This window comes from Semicossyphus pulcher, unplaced genomic scaffold (assembly GCF_022749685.1).
Source record: "Semicossyphus pulcher isolate SPU_LCO1_2020_fin unplaced genomic scaffold, fSemPul1.0.p SCAF_25, whole genome shotgun sequence".
In the NCBI taxonomy this organism is placed as follows: Eukaryota; Metazoa; Chordata; class Actinopteri; order Labriformes; family Labridae; genus Semicossyphus; species Semicossyphus pulcher.
In genome coordinates this window covers 509,026-527,841 of record NW_027211699.1, presented here as the reverse complement: position 1 = coordinate 527,841, position 18,816 = coordinate 509,026, and the positions used below count along the sequence as shown (strand labels likewise).

Below are 18,816 nucleotides of genomic sequence, written 5' to 3'. Positions count from 1 at the left end.
CAAAATGATGATTTTTTTCAGTTGCCATTCAAGCATCAATAGGGGGTTCACCAATCAAGAGACGGAAAGCAAGTAATATAAGGGCCAATATTATGCAGTGAGTGATTCCTTTCTTTTGACAAGAAACTTTTGAACACAGCTAACAACAATAATAGATTCACAGTTTACATTAAAAATGGTCATAAACTTATTTTATGAATCATGCAATTTATTTCAAAACATCAGCTCATTAAAAACAGCATCTGGCATAATAGAAAAATTTACAAACGGGTAACCAGCCCTTTTTCTGATTACTGAAATTATTTGTCCAAAATGAGGAACTGTATTTCTTGCAGAATTGAAGCACCTTTAGAGACACTATTCATAAAACGAATCCATCAACATAATGACAGCTGAGATAGTACAAGGCTTTTATGGCATATAACTATCCAGTTGCATCCCCTTTGTCAAAATCACAATAGAGCTTCTCATTTCCATACATCCCCAGAAAAAAAGCCAGCATCAAGTTTGAGCTCCAGATTTCAGTTGAGGGATGAGCCTGGTGGGGTGTCTCCTGTGTCTCCGTCCTGCGTCTCAGGTGGCTGGACTGAAACCTTGCGGTACTTGCACTGTATCCAAACCCTATACATGGTGAGCTGTTTCCCTCTGTTCACCTGTAGCCGTCTGTCCACCAAGTTCTGCACTTTCTCAAGTCCTGCCTCAGTGAACATCTCATGGAGCTCATCTGAAATAAAAGAACAGAAGTATTATGATAAATATACCTGCAAAATCAAAATAAATATTTGCTAATATGTCTATTTTTTTTTACCTTGGGTAAAGAAATATACTCTTGTTCCATCACCTCGGACATAAAAGTTTTCAGAAAGACACCTTCCTAAAAGTAAAAGAAGAAAGCACACCTATTATTCCATGCATATGGACCCAAAGTTTTACAGGTCTAGTGCAGCAGGTCCTACATTTAAATGCTCAGGCTCTTGAACAGCCCAGATGCTTTGGTGTGACCTAATGATGCATAGAATTCTAAAGCAGTGCTACCCAAAAAATAGACCTAATTTAACAAGTATCAATAGTAATAGATAGACTTTCTGAACAGCCATTTCTCACTTGACTTCTGCCTGACAGACCTTTTTTGAAGCGTAGCTGTGCCATATCATAGCGTCCATAGTCCCTGAGCAGCATCACTCCCCTAGGCTTCAGCAACCGCGCTAATCTACTGATTGAAGCCTGCATCCTGAGACAGAGTAAAACTTTAAGACACCATGGCAATGTTCAATGACTTGCGCTCAGTGAGAACCAAAGAGAAGAGAAGCTCTTACTTGCTGGGATGCAATGCTGACAACACAAAGATTAGCACTATAACATCAAGGGTTCCATCGGGGACAGGGTAATTAGCTTCCACATCACTCAAGTCATGAACAAAAGCGAAGCAGCGCCCAGGGTCGTACTCTGGATTAGTCTGATGACAAGAAGGCAATGTTAAATCATCAGTTAGCCAACAGATGGATACTTCAATCAAACGCATCATGCTTTCATCATGCCCATTATCTCACCTTGACCAACTCCACAGCGGTGTTGGAGAAATCACAGCAGTAAACAAAGAGTCCTGGGTCACTGATAGAAGCAACGCTGCAGTTAAACCTTTAAGCCTCATAATAAAACAGCAGCAGAAAGCAGTGTATGTATATAAACACATAATATATAAAGGTGGCATTTAAAGATGTAAATGCCTTGACTGCACTTACTTGTTGGTCTTCAGAATTGGAAAAACTGTGTTTCCTACACCGCAGCCAACCTGTCCAATAAACATGAATTCATATAGCATTTATTTTGTTTACTTCATGTTACTCTCAGTGTCAAAAAATAATATGTATTATTACATAATATGTATGTAATATATAGACAATCATATGATGTGTTTTCAAGTATAGTGATTCATTGGAAATGTTGCTATTTAAAGCAATTCTTAAGAAATTCTTTATAAAATTTGAACAATTTTTTAAATAAAAAGAGTAACTTTTGATGACAGAACTTATTGGCAGAGGTAAATATTACAGAAGGGATTTTGCTTTGTCATTAACTCTGTAGACAGAGTCAAGATAACCATCTTTCAAATAATCCCTCACCTCCAGAATGCGATATGTGGCAGAGGAGCCGGGGATGTCACCATCAGTGTGTGACAAAGCTGCGAGTTCCCTTCTTTCTTCTTGGTCGAGACAATCCTGCTGACCGTCCCCTGTGCTGCAGCCCTCTGGATGGGACTCGTGGTTAAGGCTACACTGAGGGGCCAACTCTGGGAACTCTGTGAAGAGCCAGTGCCGGTCTTTGAAGAAACGATTCTCGTGGATCGTGTAAAAATCATTCCAGAACTCGTTGGCCCGGCAGTCGTATTCCTCTGCAAAATAAGGTAGGACAGTTAGTCCAGATTTCAGATGACAATGTGATCTATCTTACTTGAATTACAAATAGACACAAAACTGCTCAATACAGCTTAATAAGACATAAGTGCATACAATTGATTATGGTCAGGCATGTCCATTTTAATTGTAGTGCTTTGCCGGAATCAGTTACAGCCACAAGTTTATGAGCCAACACCATAGATCAAACACTCTTCAACAATGAAAAGGTCAATTTCTGTTTTACATTTTTCCCACACTAATCAATTAAAACCCAAATGAAAACATGAAACATCGGGGAAGGCTTTCCTCCTGATCAGAAGCACTTGTAGTTCTGTTTTGAGACTAGATGGCATTCATACAGTAATGTTCATGTGTATGAACCATTACTCTACAATACAACCTTGTTTCTCTGAAGGTAGGGGCTGACTGTTCTCTAAAACTTTCTTCTTAGCAGATGCTTCTTGCTCCTCAGTCCACTCCACATTATCCCTGTTGACAACAGAACACTATTATCCGGTCTGGGAGAGGAAATGTTATAAATGACAGCACAGAAACACTCGACAATCCTAAGATATGTTAAGTTAAATATTTACTTTTGATATCCAAACAGGGCTGGGAAATAGAGACAAAATCAAACTCAGGATGGCGTCACATGATCACATCTTAATATGTGCACACTAAGAAACTGTTTAGTTGATGTACTGACTGAAGAGATGCAGTCTTCGAAGAGTAGTGTGAAAACATTAACATCTCATAAACTGATAAATTGATAAAGATACACAAACAATAATAAGTCACTGTATATCCCTGTATAACACGCCTAGAATATCTAATGGGATATCTATAATTTTCTACAGGAAACAAAACACCCAGTATATGTATAGGGAGAAATGCTGACAAACAATCAAAACAATACAAAACAAAAGGCAGACCCAAAATAGTGAATGAGAAATATGATAAACATTCATTAAATGACAGTATGACGCAATGACTAATTGTATTATCAGATGATATTATATGACCTGACAATTTTCCTTTGGGAAACCCACTATTTAAACAACAAACACACAAAAATCAATCATTCAAGTCAACGTATAGCAACTAAATAATGGCTTTTGATTAGGCTTATTGTTAGCTACAGCTAGTTCATAAAAAGACAACACATCCAATAATGTACTAGTAATGTCAGTGATGATAATGTCACAGCCGGGGGACCCTGCCTCTCACTGACATGCACACCAACACCTTTAATGCCCTTTTGGGTTTCTTTTACCGACCATGCGTTGTGCTGGAAGACCTGCCGCGGGTCTGTGAGGAAACGAGTCCCGAACTGAGGTCTCTTCTCATCTCCGGTGGCCGAATCTGACAGAATTAGCTCTGTTTCACTGCTGCCTCCATCCACTCCGACCGCGGCATGGGGCGCCGCCATGTTCGAACTGACGTAACGGAAGCTGGGCAGGCCATCTAATCGTGCTGCGTTCACGGATTATAGGGCATGTTGCAATTCAGAGCGATAATTGAAATACGAGAAGTATGATCGGTATTTCCATATTTTTGCAACACAGTTAGTATGGACAGGATGGATATTTTACTATGTTTTCTTTTGGCGGTTAAAAATACATGTTTCAAGCGTGTAACACTGGTCTCAGACACTCATTTTCACGTTACTTTTTCTTAAGCATTTTTGTTCAGCAAATACGTACTGCTTCGTCGCCAAAGTAGAAAACACATAACTGGTCCTTCTATTTAGTGGCCACAGTACAGACTGCATCACATAGCCTACTAGTAGGCCTATTGAAAAATAATAGGTTTAATCCAATATTTAATTGATGTTATTCATAGCAAGTGGACGAGACACGCTTCTTTTCCAGTTCGATGGATGCAAGTGTTAGCATAAAACTGCACTCTTAACTCACAGCTGGACTAGATCTTTTTAACTCTATATAATGCACTCAAGCCTGTATAACAACAAAATCATCTGTACAAAACTTTTATGCTGCATCGACATGTGTTGCAGCAATCGATGAGTACAGTGTTTATACACTAGAGGGAGACACATGCCAAGTTTGTCTTGTCTGTGATCCACTGATGTTAGTCTGACCCACATGTATGCAATGGTCAGTACGTGGGGACTGAAGTTGCACTAGTCATCAACGAACTCATACACTTCATACACTGTATGTTTCTACCATTTCTAACAAGAAAACCAACAGTCAAATGTTTCTCGCTTGTAACTTGTACAAAGATGTTATATATTAAATTCAAACTGACATTTAAAGTGGACATTATGTATTTGCGGTTTTATTTCTGTGACCTCCTACATCAGTTGTCTGATTTCCAACATAGTAGAATAGCATTTTCCTAGCACTGTGAAAGCATTTGTACATGTATAGCCTACAGCAACTACTAACGTCTTTATATCTTTAACCCAGTTAGAGATTTACTGATTGATACTCTGACAGAGACTAGCTGTTTAAACGCTAAGAATGAACTTTGAAATGCACAGCATTAAAGGCCACTGTGTCATATTATCTTATCTTTATCTATGCATTTTCCTAGCACTGTGAAAGCATTTGTACATGTATAGCCTATAGCAACTACTAACGTCTTTATATCTTTAACCCAGTTAGAGATTTACTGATTGATACTCTGACAGAGACTAGCTGTTTAAACGCTAAGAATGAACTTTGAAATGCACAGCATTAAAGGCCACTGTGTCATATTTATCTTAGTGAAGGAAATACGACTTTACTACTCCTTAATGCACATCTCAAATCGCCATGTTTGCATGCACCAAACTACTATTACATTTGCAGTCATGTGCTGCAAAAAGATACACTTGGTTGTTCTGCAGAAGACAGCAGAGATACCACTGATCACAATTACGTGGTAATATTCTTGACGTACAATTAACCAGATGAGCTGTACAATAACATATGCTATGTAGTTGTTATAGCTTCACTTGTTGTAACTAAATAGGGGCTAATATAAAAATGTATATAGACAGCTGCTAAGAATGTATCTTTTTATTTCCAACTTTAACTTAAGTACCAACACAGCATATAAACACACTGACACAGCACACAGTCTGGTTTCAACAGGATGTGGTGACAGAAATGTATTGAGGTGCAGTTTGTGACAGTAATTTGGGTCAGAGTGGACACCAGACGAGGGCAGAAAAACAAGTTTTATTAAAAGAGTTAAAAAAACACCTACATCATATTGACTTCTTTAAACTGAGAGTAAGAACTAATCCAACCAATCTTGTTTCGTTAATTTGTGAATGAAAAGACATTGTTTTTGTGCAGTGTTTTGTGACAGTGTGATTTGCTCAGCTGCTGCATTAGAATGTATTTGGAGAATATTTCTCTGTTGTTTGTAAGTCCTACTCAAAGCTTGTTGTCTTCATGAAGCTACAAGTCAGAGTGAAACTTTCAGCATCTCTCTGAAATCACACAGGGCTTGGTGATAGTTATCATATTGTTGAGTCAAAAAGGTAATGCCATAAACGTCACACAGAGTGAATACAGAAAAAGTGAGTAACGGTACTCTAGGCTTTTTGAGGTCTGATCTTATCATGGGTAAAAGCAGACACATGTCAAAGCTGCTGATGTTGAGCATAACACGGTGAAGTAACTTCTGAATGAATCCACAAGCATTACGTGTGTCTTACATACTAAAGTGAAACCCCAGGCATCTTTAAAAACAAAAAACATATGTTATGAGTTGCAAGTCATAACCTTATACACATATATATCCAATACCTTTTTATGTGCAATAAAGTTTCTCATTCACACAAGTCGTTTCAGTGTAACACAGTGTGCAACAGTAGAAAATGTTTAAAAATCAAGCATCTTACAATTAAGAAATGGCAGGACAGATCACTGTTTTGTCAAACAACTTAATTTCAAATCAAATGAGTAATAAAAAAGCCAAACAAACACAAAAACAGGTGATGATGCAGACAGAAAGAAACAAGTACATTTGCAACAGATAATAGACCACAATCATCACTGTAAACCAAGTCAGCCTAGAGGCTTTGGTGAAGTGGTTCTACTCCTTTTTTAAAGCCGACTTCATCCCCAGTGAATGCTGCATTTTTCAAAAAGATGACTACAAACAAGTTTGCATTAGAAAAAAGGAAATTGGTATGTACCTGAAAACCCTACAAGAATCATTAAAACTCTTTTTGTTCTTTTGGAATTACAGTTATGTGAAAAGACGGCATCTGCACTCGGAAAGAGCAAGCTATTTACACCTAAGCCTTTAACTTTTGAAGACGATGGAAGACACTAAAGAGAGCCTTGAGTGTCCATTCCTCAATGTATTTTCTATACCGACATATTACTATAAGGTGTCGGTGATAGCTATTATATTCAACTTAAATCCTTAAAATCAAATATTGTGATGGTTGAAGAGCCACCTAAAGACTAGTAGCTACACTTCCCTTCACTGTACACTGACAGTCTACAGTAGTTGGTTATATTAATGACTTTATTTGACCACATGTGCCGCACTTAAAGAACTCGAGAGACATGACAAATTGAAAACAGGAAACCTCAAAGCAGGCAGCTGGCACTTAGATTAAGAGTCTTAGTTATTTTTACAAAATGTACAATTATTACATCATGTTGTTGACAGCGATAACTACTTATCAGCTACAGCAGCCGGACACATGACAGTGTAAAGGATCTTCCTCTCATCCATTTCTCTGCTGCTACATTCCATCTTTGTCGCTGACCCCTGAGTGTTCTTTTTTTTTTCATTGCATGAAGTTGTTAGGTGCCTCTGTATGCTACGTTGGTGAAGGTGGAGGTAGCTCCTTTATACAAAGGATTGTTAGCCTGGAAAGTGAAAACACAAGTGATTCTGTTTATTTCTGTTCTTTTTGAAGTACAGTTTAGACAATCCCTATTAGAGGGCAGCCATTCTGTTGCTGAATTTACTGTATTTAACTCTAATTAATTCTTACCGTATCCCATTTGGCCTTGGCTCTCTCCTCCTCGAACCTGGCAAACTCTCTGCGGTCGTGGATGGTGACCAGCAGCTTCCATATGAGCAGACCAACAAGGCCCAGTAACAGAATGGCTCCGGCCACCGCCAAGAGCACCACCAAGATGTCTGGACCCTCAGGACACTCTGAGAGACGAAGCAGAGGAGGGGGAGGGGTAGAGAGAGAGAAAAGGAGCTGTTTTCCAGTGTTGGTTTTGTTTAAGTTTGTAAAGTAGTGAGACACACTCCACTGCGGTCCTGTGCCAGAATCTCCATTTCACAAAAACTGTGCATCATTGCTACATATCTCGGTTTCAGTGGCATGGCAGTGTAGCTGTGGTTTACTGACTGAGTGTAACATGACTTAATGCACACAGTGTTCCTCCTCTTGCTGTGGCATGCACGATACAGAGTGACCTAATAATGTACCTTAATAATAATGCTTAACTCTCATACACACACACAAATTCTTGCAGTACCTGGGTCTTTCACCACATTCAGGATGGATTTGCCAGTTTCCTCTTCAAAATACTGGAAGTGCTCCACACAGTCATTTTCATCTTTGTAGGAGCAATTCACCGCGTTTTTTTTATAGCCTTCGGGATAAAAATGATAGGGAGAAGTAGAAGAAGAAAATTATTTGAAGATACTATGTTATGTTTTAAAACATGTTAATCAGTGTATAATATTTTTGGATTACAATGCATGTATAACGGCTTCAGCTGTTTTCAAAAACATAATGCTTCCATGATTAGCAGCAGGAAAACAACAGTAGATCATATATGTAGTAAGGAGACTAAAGATGGAGTTCTCACCTAGTTTTTCCACTAGAACAATTTCATCTTTGCAGATTCTATCGCAGCTTTTGTCTTCCATGTACTGTCCTCTCTTGAAGTGCTGACACTCGACACACTTCCTGCAAGCAGAGTCCCAATGTTTATGCTTAGTATTGAGCAGTAGCAGTACAGAAAAGAAACATGTAAGAGTATAGCTACATCAAGATGTATTTAAAGTGTTGATATCTGCTGACTTCTGTGGCTATGAGAGAAATTTGACCTTTCTGTGCAGTACACAAACCCAAAATATGTGTGGGAGCAGTTGTTATCATCATGGAATGTGGGAACATTATGATGTAGAGAGCCAACTTCAACTTCTTTGCTGCAGATTTTTTCCAACTAGCACGAGGCTAGCATAGTCGGTGGTTCACCTCAGTATGGTCAACTGATGAGTTAATTGGTCGACCAGTGCAAAACTGTAGTCCTGAACAAGATAACTCAGCAGCTACTGGCCAAATGCCATGATGTTCCATGTCGATATAAATGGTCCTCAGAGGATGATTAAGCTACAGTCAGATCAAAACAATTTCTTGACCACCATCAGAAGGTACAGTTCCTTTAAAACCTGATGTTAAATCTGTTGATAGGCCTTTTTTGTGACTCTGACTCCAGTCCTTTTAGTGCCACTACAGGTGGAATCTTTAGCTGTTACAGCATACGAAGTATTAAAATCTAAAATTAAAAGTACTCTGCATATTAATTGTCACCAAAGGATGAGCCATTTTCATTTTGGGCACTCCATGAGCTTTCCTCGTACTCCACCCTCAGGCCAAAATGTGACGTATGGATGCAAGATGGCTCATAATGGCTCATAATGATAATTCGCTGAACACGTTTTTTTCTCCAAGGGGATTCAAACCTCATGGGCTTTCCTCTAGTGGCAACCTCAGCACAATCATAATTATTTTATCCCCACGACTGCTGATTTGTGTAGTTTTGGTTTAGTTCCTTCAAAAGCATTTTATTTAGTTTTTTCAGTTCAAACACTAAGTTAGGAAACATACTCTTTTATCGTGCAGGAATCGGGACAGGTGGGGCATTTATCACACGTCGCTCCGTAGGCACCAGGCTGAGTGCACTGACAAACCCCACACTGGCAGCTACCCCGACCACTGCACAGCAGGCCAATGCTGGACATGCAGGTGTCTGTGCGCGTGCTGCAGTTACAGTTTTCTCCTTTCCAGCCAGCATCACACTGGCAGAACCCACAGTTACACTTCCCATGACCTGAAAGATGAACAGAAGATGAGGATGTTAATAAGATCAGAGTCCTTCAAAATAAATATATATTTAAAATTCACAGGCAAACTGTAAAGTTCAAACGCTACATCTTCCTTCCTGTTTTCAAATATGTTTTAAGTCCATAATCACACATGTTGGGCAAAAATATTATGAAATACAAATTACGCAATTGTGAAACGCATCACAGAGTGTGCATGTGTGTGTGTGTGTGTGTGTGTGTGTGTGTGCGCATGTGTCTGGGTCTTATGTTGTAATTGTGGCCTTTTAACCTTTGTTGGTTTAAACATGTTGCATGCTTGGGTAAGCGTCTGCGGATGCATTGATAGATTCTGCAACCATGTAATTAGTAGCATTAGGTGTAACCTGTGACTTATGCATAATTATTATCTCCTTTTTGTATTTGTATGCTGCCTTTTTTTTGTCATTAGTTGGTTAACTTGACTTGATTTATCAACATCTGATTGTGGCACCAAATTGGTGGTATAATAGTGGATAATGCAAAAGTATTTGCGTGTCTTACTTTAAATAATGAGACATAACAGCTTTGTGTACAGCGCTGTTTGTCTTTACTTAACACAATGGTAAGTTATACAATAACTCGGTTGGTGGTAAGACAATAGTTTTCTTGACCTACAGTAAATGCCTCAGCAAGGGACATTACACATATCTCTGAATCATCTCCACTCTGAGAAAGGCAGGAAATGTTCTATTGTGAAAGTCCACGCTAATGATCCCATAAATCCTTACTAACAGACACACAAACTCTTCCTCAGAAGTTTTACTGAAGTGTAGAAAGGAAATAATGTCAGGTCATTGTAAGAACAGTGTTCCAGTGACGCAGCTATTTGCTGACAGAAGTAGGCGAGCTTTTCTTTCTGGATTAAAGAGAGACACCCCACATCAGCACATCAAGCTACTTTAGAAACAAAGGCAGAGCCCCAGAGACGGCAGCGATCTTAGTGGTAAAGCAAACAGGATTTGGCTCTGGATGACTAAGCGCAAACGGGTGAGTCACAGCCCAGCTGGTGGAGTGACTGGTCATGAAATATCACAGAGGGTCCAAGGGTCTTTAATTCCTGAGCGCTAAACAGATCTTCTGCTGTTGTAAACTGAAGGAAACAATTCCCCGGTCTCCACCTGACAACGGCGGCTTCTTTTCTAGGTGTGTTTATGGTTGGATGGATCAGAGGTCACTGTTTAATCGCCCGTCTCGCATACTGTATGCTGGGTGGAGCAATCATTTAGCAATATTTGTGACTAAAACAGCAGAGAACAGTCACTGATGGGTGTTTTTGGCAGCACAGAACACTTGAACTCAGCAAGAGTGAGTAGTTGTCCTGTTCTTGGTTAGAGAAATGTTGGTTAACACACGTAAAAAGGGATGTTTTTTGGTTCATATCATCCTTTTCTCTTTGCATGAGGCTGCACAGTAATCCTGCCCATTAATCACATGCCTGAGCTTCAGAGAAGGTTAGCGTGTTGGCTCTGATAAAAGGACAAAACAGGGATAAAGACAGAGCAGTAAAACAGAACGTAACACTGTTGGAAGATGAGAGGCAGGGAACACAAACTTGTGCAGTCGGGGTTAGGACACATACTGGAGAGAAAAGACATTTGGCAAATTGCCAGCAGAGGAATGCAAACTTTCCTGTTCCCTCTTCCCTCATATTATAGGCCCTGGGGCTGTGCTTGCTGACTCCTGCTCCTTTGCCCTGCACCAGTCCCGCACTCCCTCAGCAGAGGAAGAAATACTCAGCCACAGGGAATATCAAAGAGATGGAGGTCTTTAGAGCCCTGGGTCGCGGTAGCTCCGATTGAGCTGGGGCCGAGGGACGCTTGTTCTTTGAAGACAATAACGTCACGATTCTACCGAGGCACAGCAGCTTAGTGGTCTCAAATTGAGCTCTGCGGACTGCCTTACACCAGTTATGGCTTTATGTGTGTAGGTGTGTGGGTGGGCCTGTGGGATGACCAAGCCCCGGCTGTCATCACTGATTGCTTTAATACCCATTTCGCAGATAAAGAACCTCCCTTGAGAAAGACTCTCGCGTCTCCTTGTTGATATAAATATGTTAGGAAATTTCCTGCTTGCCGACAAAGGCATGGCCCTCCAACCTCTCGTTGGTGCACACACCAGGGGCCCAGGGAAGGTTGTGTTTAGTTTTTAATGTACAAACTTGAACTTGTAGGACTATGAGTCTGTGTGTGGAACTCTACGGAACATTTATCTCTTTTTGAACTTTTTGAGGATCCATTAAGTGCAGCTTCCCATGCATCCCATAATCTAAATAAATAGCACTTTTTAAACAGATGCTTCACTTGATAAACGTGCATTTTTCAAGGTCATTGTGCCTCGTTTGTCAAACCCTGTGACACCATTGCATTTAGATTGCTTAGACTTGGTAAAGCTCCCCCAGAACCACAGAAAACATACATCCATGTTCACAGGCTGAGTGGTAGCGGAGTTCCCCTTTAAGAAGAAGGACTTTTATTTCCAATTGAATCATCATGTCATTTGCATACCTAATGTTTGCCCCACTTAATGTTCATAAAGATGAAGGAGCAGGTACGTATTCTGTTACTGCTCAGCTGCCCTCCGTACGACCACAGCCCAAACTGCTGTTACATTAAATTACCCAATGATGAAGCCTATTAAAGTTTTATCACCTTGATTGAGTAACTGTGCACTGAGCTGTGCAGACTTGTATTAGGGAGTGATAGCGCAATACTGTGAGTAGTAGAACACCAGTCAAACACAGGCCTGACAGAGGATTGGTCAGTAGGCACTGCTGTTAATGTTCGCCAATAAAATTATTTACTTGTCCTTTACGAGGAAGGAAGTGCTGTAATAATAATTGTACACTGGTTTCAAATAGACTGTGGAATTTTGATTCTTAGTATCAGAATCACAATGTTAACAAGTATGCTTTGTTTACAGGCTTAGAGTGAATGGGTTCTCAGAGCCGGGAAAAGGAAGGGATGGGCAACTTTATCTTTCCTGCGAACACTGACATAAAGGAAAAGGATAGCTTCACCAAAATTTACAAGAGAATACAAATAAATAAAAAGTAGAGGTTTTCTCTATTTAAAAAAATATCTAGAGATGCAGAAAAGTTTGGTTTTATCTGCCCACGTTTGAAAGTTCTGCCAAAACCTGATGCAATTGATGTAAATGGTGTTTGTAAGTGGTGCGCACTTTCCCTTAATGTAATGATTTGTGTTTTACAGTCAATAGTTTCAATACCGTGCAACATGTGCACCCATTTTGCGACTTATCTGTGTCAGATCTAGTCGGCACTTCCTCATTCGTTTTTGTTTTTTTAGCATAATCTCACATTGGTGTTGACAAAACCACAGAAAACCCTGATCATGACATCAATAGTGTATCTACTTACCGGAACACAGCTCCCCTTTGAAGCGCAAGCAGTTGAAGTCGTCACATTCGCAGTATTTGCCCCACACCTGACCGAACTCGTTCGAGTGGCAAGAGCACTGTCCGCACAAACAGTCGCCCCTCCCGCTGCAGATTGGGCTCTCTGGCTTCGGGATGCAGTTGACGTCATCAGACGGACTGTAGTCTTCCACTGAGCACTCACACCGCGGGCCCAGGCGACCGGAGTGACACTGACACACGCCGCACTCGTACGTGCCGTTGCCGTTGCTACAAAGGGAGCTGTTGGTTTCGGCCTTCGCCTCACAGCTGCAGCCACATGCAAAATCCACCGTGACCTCCAGGGAATCCTTAAAGCCTTGAGGTTTGATGGTGAACGTGCGGCTCTTCTCTTTGGGGCAGCCTCGCAACTGAGCCTCCACGCTGAACGACACCTGAAGAGGAGAAAGCGTCTGTGTGACAATCTGTGTATGCAGATACAAGATGCATGTCAACTGATACTTACTGTGTCACCAATCTTGAGGCCAGAGCAGGACTTCAGTCCGTGGATGACCTCTCCTTTCAGACAAGTGGCATTAAAGGAGAGATTTAACTCTTCTGGGACGTCCACGAGCTCCAGCTCCACTTTTGAGCGAATTTTCTGATAAACATACATTCATTTATCAGAAGTTAAACTGTGTCACAAACTTTTAAGGATGAAATTGATAAGTCAGTTTGCATGTTCCATTTATTCTCCTAAGTTTAGGATATTCTTACCGCATACGCCTGCACAATCAGCTGAATAACATTCCCAGAGTCTTGCGACAATGTTCCCACGATAGTGCCAGGAATGAGCTTGCTGTACTCCTGGGAAGACAGACATGACAACAAGATGACCACCCAGTTATTTTTTTTTAAACAAAAGTTAAACAAATCCATCTTGTTGCACAAGCAGAGCAGAGCAGTTTGTTTACCTCATAAATTGGCATCACATAGTTCGTCACGGCAAAAATTAAATTGATGTTGTTTTCAGACATTTTTTCTGTAATGAGGCCAAAGGAGGGATAGTCCTGGAACACACAGGAAGGAAGTGGTTTTCATTCTGTCCCACATCTCCAAACACCATTTAAAATGACAGTGAATTACTAATGTGCTTTAATGTCTGCCTTTACCAGCACAGTAGATTTGTTGTAAACGTTGTCATCATCAAGGTAACATTGTCCATCATTGGGCTGAACAAGTCCGGCTATACGTCCGTCCAGAGCGATGTGAGTTTTGGCATCAGTGGTGAACACCAGAAGATGTGAGGCACCCGGACGCCAGCCAATCTTGTCCTGATGGTGATGTACGCAGAAATAAATATGACGAAGTAAGGAAAGACTAACATGAATGTATGAGCATGTGTTAATGTATCTGGATGTGATAAGATGTGAATACCTTGCACACCATGGCCTGCATGATAGCATCAAATCCACCCTCTGGAGCATCTCTATTTCTAGACACCTGCTGTTTTCCCACCTCAGTATTGAAGCTCGATACCTCTTCCGTCAGTGACAACACATGCTTGAAACCGAATTGAGCCTTGCATGTAGTTCTAATTCTGTATATATTGAAAGAGTCAATTGAGGATAGGACATTAGTGGAGGAATAAACATTGTTAAACATAGCTGGACAGATTTCAACCTTAGCTCCTTCTCCTAAAATGTAATACCAACAGTAACCTACCCAATGCAAGGGTTGTCCACTGCCTTTTGAGGATATGTGTACATGTAAGGAGACACGGTTTTGTCCACAAATGCTCCAAACCCCATGCGTAGGTTGCTTGTAGTCTGGCCCATGGTTTCAGCGAGTTTATTGCCCAAGGTGCGAAGGAGAGCCAAGTCGTCCTTCATTGAATATGAGAGATCCATCAGATAGTAGAGGTCCACTGGGTAATCTTCTACCTGTTTCACTGACACGGTGAACTGCTTGGCATCACCTGGAAGTGAAACATTGAGTGTATTAGGCTACTTGCACAACAGTAGTAATTGTCCCTGGTGTCTGGTCTTGTTGCATTGTTAGCATCTGGTCTTACATTTTTATTGGTGATGTGTGTTGGGTGTAAAATTACCTGGTCTTAGTGTCATTTGGATTTTTTGAGGCTTGATCTGCGTGACATCATCAGCAGGCCCAGAGGCCTTGTCGCTTAGCGGTTTGTCCTGCCTTATAGTCAGCGTGCTGGACGGAAACTCCAGAGCGTCCTTATTGCAGCCTCCATCCAGCAGTTTCTGCTTCAGGTCGCAGCGGGACACGCTTGTTCCCCCCTTCCCAAACTCCTGAAACAACCAAATCTGATATGTGAAGCCCTCCAGCAAGTGATGATAAAATTACTATTACACAAAAATATAGGTTTTCATTACTTGGATGATGGCTGGAAGAAGTCTCAGTTATTTCACACATACAAGAGCTCTAATACAAACACCCATTCTCCTCTTGAATGTAATCTCATTAGTTCAGATGCTGCAGTGTTTAAGTGCATTAAAGAAGATCACATGCGGGTGACAACAGGAAGAATGTGGTTGGGAAATGAGGTTTGTGTTCAAACTTGCTGCATTGAGTAATAAATAGGAGGAGCGACTAGTGTGTGCGCGTCTGGTGTTTTTACCTCCTGAGAGCACCATGCGCATCTCGGATCAACGGCCAAACACTGTTGACAAGTGGTGACTCCTCGTGACGTGCAGATGTTGGAGCCTGAGAAACACAAAATACATTTCCATGCTCTTATTATTGAAATGTAGTGACGTGTAGGAAATACCGCTGACCACTTAAAAAAAAATGAATCAGCAGACATGCAGCTCAGTACAACTGCCACAAACATACCTCAGCCATGAGATTTAGTCATTCACAGGAGCTTTTAAGTGCATTGACATGGTCTAAGAACAGTTTACCCGTGACATTAATGATGCTAATCTTCAGTATGTTGTCATTTTGTTAGCGAACTGTACCAAACATTTCACAAGTCAGCCAGCTAATGAACCTTTTCCAAACCCTTGTATATTTGTTATCTAGCATGACCTCTGGGTGTGGCTGGCTAGAGTTAACACAGACACTGTCAATTGATAAAAGTGTTACATTTGAGTAAAAAACTACAACAATCAGACAGACTCTATAAAATGAAAGAGCCTCAATTTGACCCTTGAATAATTGCCCCCAAATCAACTTGCATAGTCAAGGGGCCCCTAATGTAAATAACACATACATAGAAACACATAAATACACCAAATACATTATTATCAAACTGTTGGATTAGAATGAGTTGAAAGCACAACACAGTAGGCTATATGGATTTTTACTGACAGAACTTGAGCTTTTTCATATAAGTCTGAGGTTGTGGACATCATAGAAAAGTCTGTCATTGTGTGTTAGTTATATTTTTTATTAAGTTAGTAAGTTTTTGAGTTAAATGGGGACAAGTCAAGAGAGAGACGCCCGTCTGTATGCTCCTTTCCTAAAATAACACATGAATAATTCGCTGATAATGAAACAGTATTTCATGTTGATACTTGAGAGTCTGTGGAGGACCCAGGTCGCCTTAGGAAACACATCCCGACTATTTTTACTCCCTTATAAGGAAAGGAGGCGAAAGCTGCAGCGGAGCATCGCAATTACAGGCAACAGTATCGCTTCTCAAGTCAACTAAAAGTGAATTATTCTGTGTTCCTTTTGAGAACGGTGTGTTAAATAGACAATAGTGACCATCGCATAGGCTGGGCTTCTGTGAATTTAACAGCATGTGATAGTACCTTCAAAGATATCTACAAGGCGGACGGAAACACGCCCAGGTCGCCTAAGCAGGTGAAACTTTTAAAAGTAACTTAAGCAATGTAAAACTTACCGAAAACGTTTGACGTAGATGACAAAAAGAGAAAGAGTAGTAGGAAAGTTCCCATGTCTGGAGAGTAACGGAGCCGACCTGACATGAGTCGTCTGTGTTCCCTGTGGGCTTGTTCACTTCCACTTAGTTACTTGGGCGCCTTTCCTCATTCTTGACTTCACTAAACACATGTTGGGTCACAGAGCTGTGCCTCATACATCACACGCTCCCACCAGTTAATGTGTAACGTGAAAGGGTAACTACCCACAATGCCTGCTCCGAGTTTTTGAGACAATTCTAAGGAATAGACAAAATATTTTTATGTTTTCTCAAGAAACACCTGCAAAGAAAGACTTTATGTTTTTCAAAATCTCTAATTCGTGGGAGCTGAAAATCAAATAGGGATCGTGTAAGGTGGGGGGAAATTAGCATATTTTTCGTAATAAATCACTCAGAATCTTAACACAAGACAACTATGGAGGACAAACAATGACAGAAGCATAAATAAATAAATGAATACATAAATAAATGTTCGAATAAATACATAAGAAAATATTTTAAAAAACATTTTGGTAATGAAAAGGGCCATTTATATATTTTTGTATTTATTTATTTATGCTTATATCATTATGTCATCAAGTATGTTTTACCAGTAACATTAATGAACAGCATGTGTAAAACTTGGCAGTCCACTCTTGGCATTGGTTTATAAGAAATAAATTAAGACCTATTTTTTTGCTTTATTTGCTATTAAAAATGATACAATTTTATATTATATACGGTCTAATTTTGAAGACCATGCTGTGAAGGAAAGGTTTATGTTACCTGTTTGATCATATACTTCTTTAATATTATAAAGTCAATAATCATGGTATAATGAGCTCAGGTTAATTTAATGATGCATGCATATGATTATTTGCTCTCTAGGGTCTTGTGCATGTTTAACTGTTGCTCCTTCTGTCATAGAGAGATATAGTTAGTGGCCTTGTCTGTGGGAAGGGGTAAACTCTAGATAGTCAGACGCCTCAGCTAAAGTTATAACAATAACTCCTTGCTTTGTCTCTGTGAGAAGGAGTTCTTTCTGTAATGAATAACATGCACTGTGAACCTGCGTTCTGTGTAGTACTGGTCCGACCTAGCTCGAGTTGTGAACTGCTCATACTCATCTTCTATTATTCTTCAATTAAAGTCATCAAAAGACATCTTTCTTTCTCAAAGAACTTTATTGATGCCACCATCAGAAATTGCCACCACAAAAGTACCTATTGACGGTATACAAACGAATTAAATGCATTTTTCATTACTAGACACACGACCATTTGCCAGCCATAATGTCCATCAACACTGATATACATTAATATATAATAGGTTTTCATTTATAGGGATCCCGAACTCAAATAATAACAATATAGAACTGTTTACTTATTGGATGCAATACTTAGACTTGAAATAATATAGAATTTCTATTATTGCTGGCGAAGCAGAGTTTTGGATTCCTGTTTATACTGTGCAGAGATGTTTGCAGACACACCTCTGCATTCAGCAACAGATGTTGATTTGCTTAGCGTGTAGTTCATATTACAAATACGCCTACATCTAATTTAAAATGAGTGCCATGGTGTTCCTCTCAACATACAGACATTATCTCACTAAGAATAAAAACATATATGCTATTAAATAAAAATGTTTTGCATATTTGCACGCCCTCTGCTGGATTGAAAACAGTCCAGCTTCTATCAGTCAAGTAAAGACCTCAGGTGTACTCAAGGGCCACTGTGTTCAAGAAGAATATGCTGCCAAAGGCCCTCTCGGATGCCCGATCAGTAATAAGACACGATGAAGTGTCCTCTGAGGTGGTCTGATGTGCAAGAAAATGTGATAAAGTGCCCTCTTGGGTGCCTTCCAGTGGAGAAAATGCAAAGATGTGCCATGCTAATTAGTTGGCTTCCATGTGGCTCTAAATGTTTGAACAGTTCCCCCTGTGTGTTTTATTTTTTTATAGTTTTACTTTCTATCAGAGACACAAAGTTTAACAAAACAAGGTTTATTACTGTTTCACCAGAGATGCAGCTCAACCTTCTAAGATAATAAGATAAGATAATCCTTTATTGATGCCCAGAGGGGAAA

At 40.1% G+C, this 18,816-nt stretch overlaps 2 protein-coding genes across 2 annotated transcripts; both read right to left on the bottom strand.

Moving 5' to 3' along the window:
* Positions 1–210: 210 nt before the first annotated feature.
* On the bottom strand, positions 211–3,825 carry mettl2a (methyltransferase 2A, methylcytidine). The gene is made up of 9 exons (XM_069675829.1): positions 3,674–3,825; positions 2,797–2,885; positions 2,124–2,392; positions 1,743–1,792; positions 1,551–1,611; positions 1,317–1,456; positions 1,125–1,231; positions 809–874; positions 211–724 (listed from the first exon to the last, which is right to left on the bottom strand). The coding sequence occupies exons 1-9, from the start codon at positions 3,823–3,825 to the stop codon at positions 522–524; spliced, it is 1,137 nt and encodes a 378-aa protein (XP_069531930.1). The 3' UTR covers positions 211–521.
* Positions 3,826–5,564: 1,739 nt separating this feature from the next.
* Positions 5,565–16,831, bottom strand: LOC138604098 (integrin beta-3-like). The gene is made up of 15 exons (XM_069675943.1): positions 16,711–16,831; positions 15,481–15,566; positions 14,947–15,151; positions 14,562–14,814; positions 14,274–14,436; positions 14,009–14,170; positions 13,811–13,906; positions 13,614–13,703; positions 13,363–13,497; positions 12,862–13,291; positions 9,229–9,451; positions 8,204–8,304; positions 7,868–7,984; positions 7,369–7,535; positions 5,565–7,240 (listed from the first exon to the last, which is right to left on the bottom strand). The coding sequence occupies exons 1-15, from the start codon at positions 16,793–16,795 to the stop codon at positions 7,175–7,177; spliced, it is 2,379 nt and encodes a 792-aa protein (XP_069532044.1). The 5' UTR covers positions 16,796–16,831; the 3' UTR covers positions 5,565–7,174.
* Between the last annotated feature and the right edge of the window lie 1,985 nt (positions 16,832–18,816).

Coding starts and splice junctions, on each gene's coding strand:
- LOC138604098 (XM_069675943.1), bottom strand. CDS start 16,795: ATGTCAGGTCGGCTCCGTTACTCTCCAGACATGGGAACTTTCCTACTA. Junction 14,171..14,273: donor TGCAGGCCATGGTGTGCAAG/GTATTCACATCT, acceptor CATCACCATCAG/GACAAGATTGGCTGGCGTCC. Junction 13,907..14,008: donor ACAACAAATCTACTGTGCTG/GTAAAGGCAGAC, acceptor TGTGTGTTCCAG/GACTATCCCTCCTTTGGCCT.
- mettl2a (XM_069675829.1), bottom strand. CDS start 3,825: ATGGCGGCGCCCCATGCCGCGGTCGGAGTGGATGGAGGCAGCAGTGAA. Junction 875..1,124: donor ACAGCTACGCTTCAAAAAAG/GTCTGTCAGGCA, acceptor TTTTACTTTTAG/GAAGGTGTCTTTCTGAAAAC. Junction 725..808: donor AGTATATTTCTTTACCCAAG/GTAAAAAAAAAT, acceptor CTTTTATTTCAG/ATGAGCTCCATGAGATGTTC.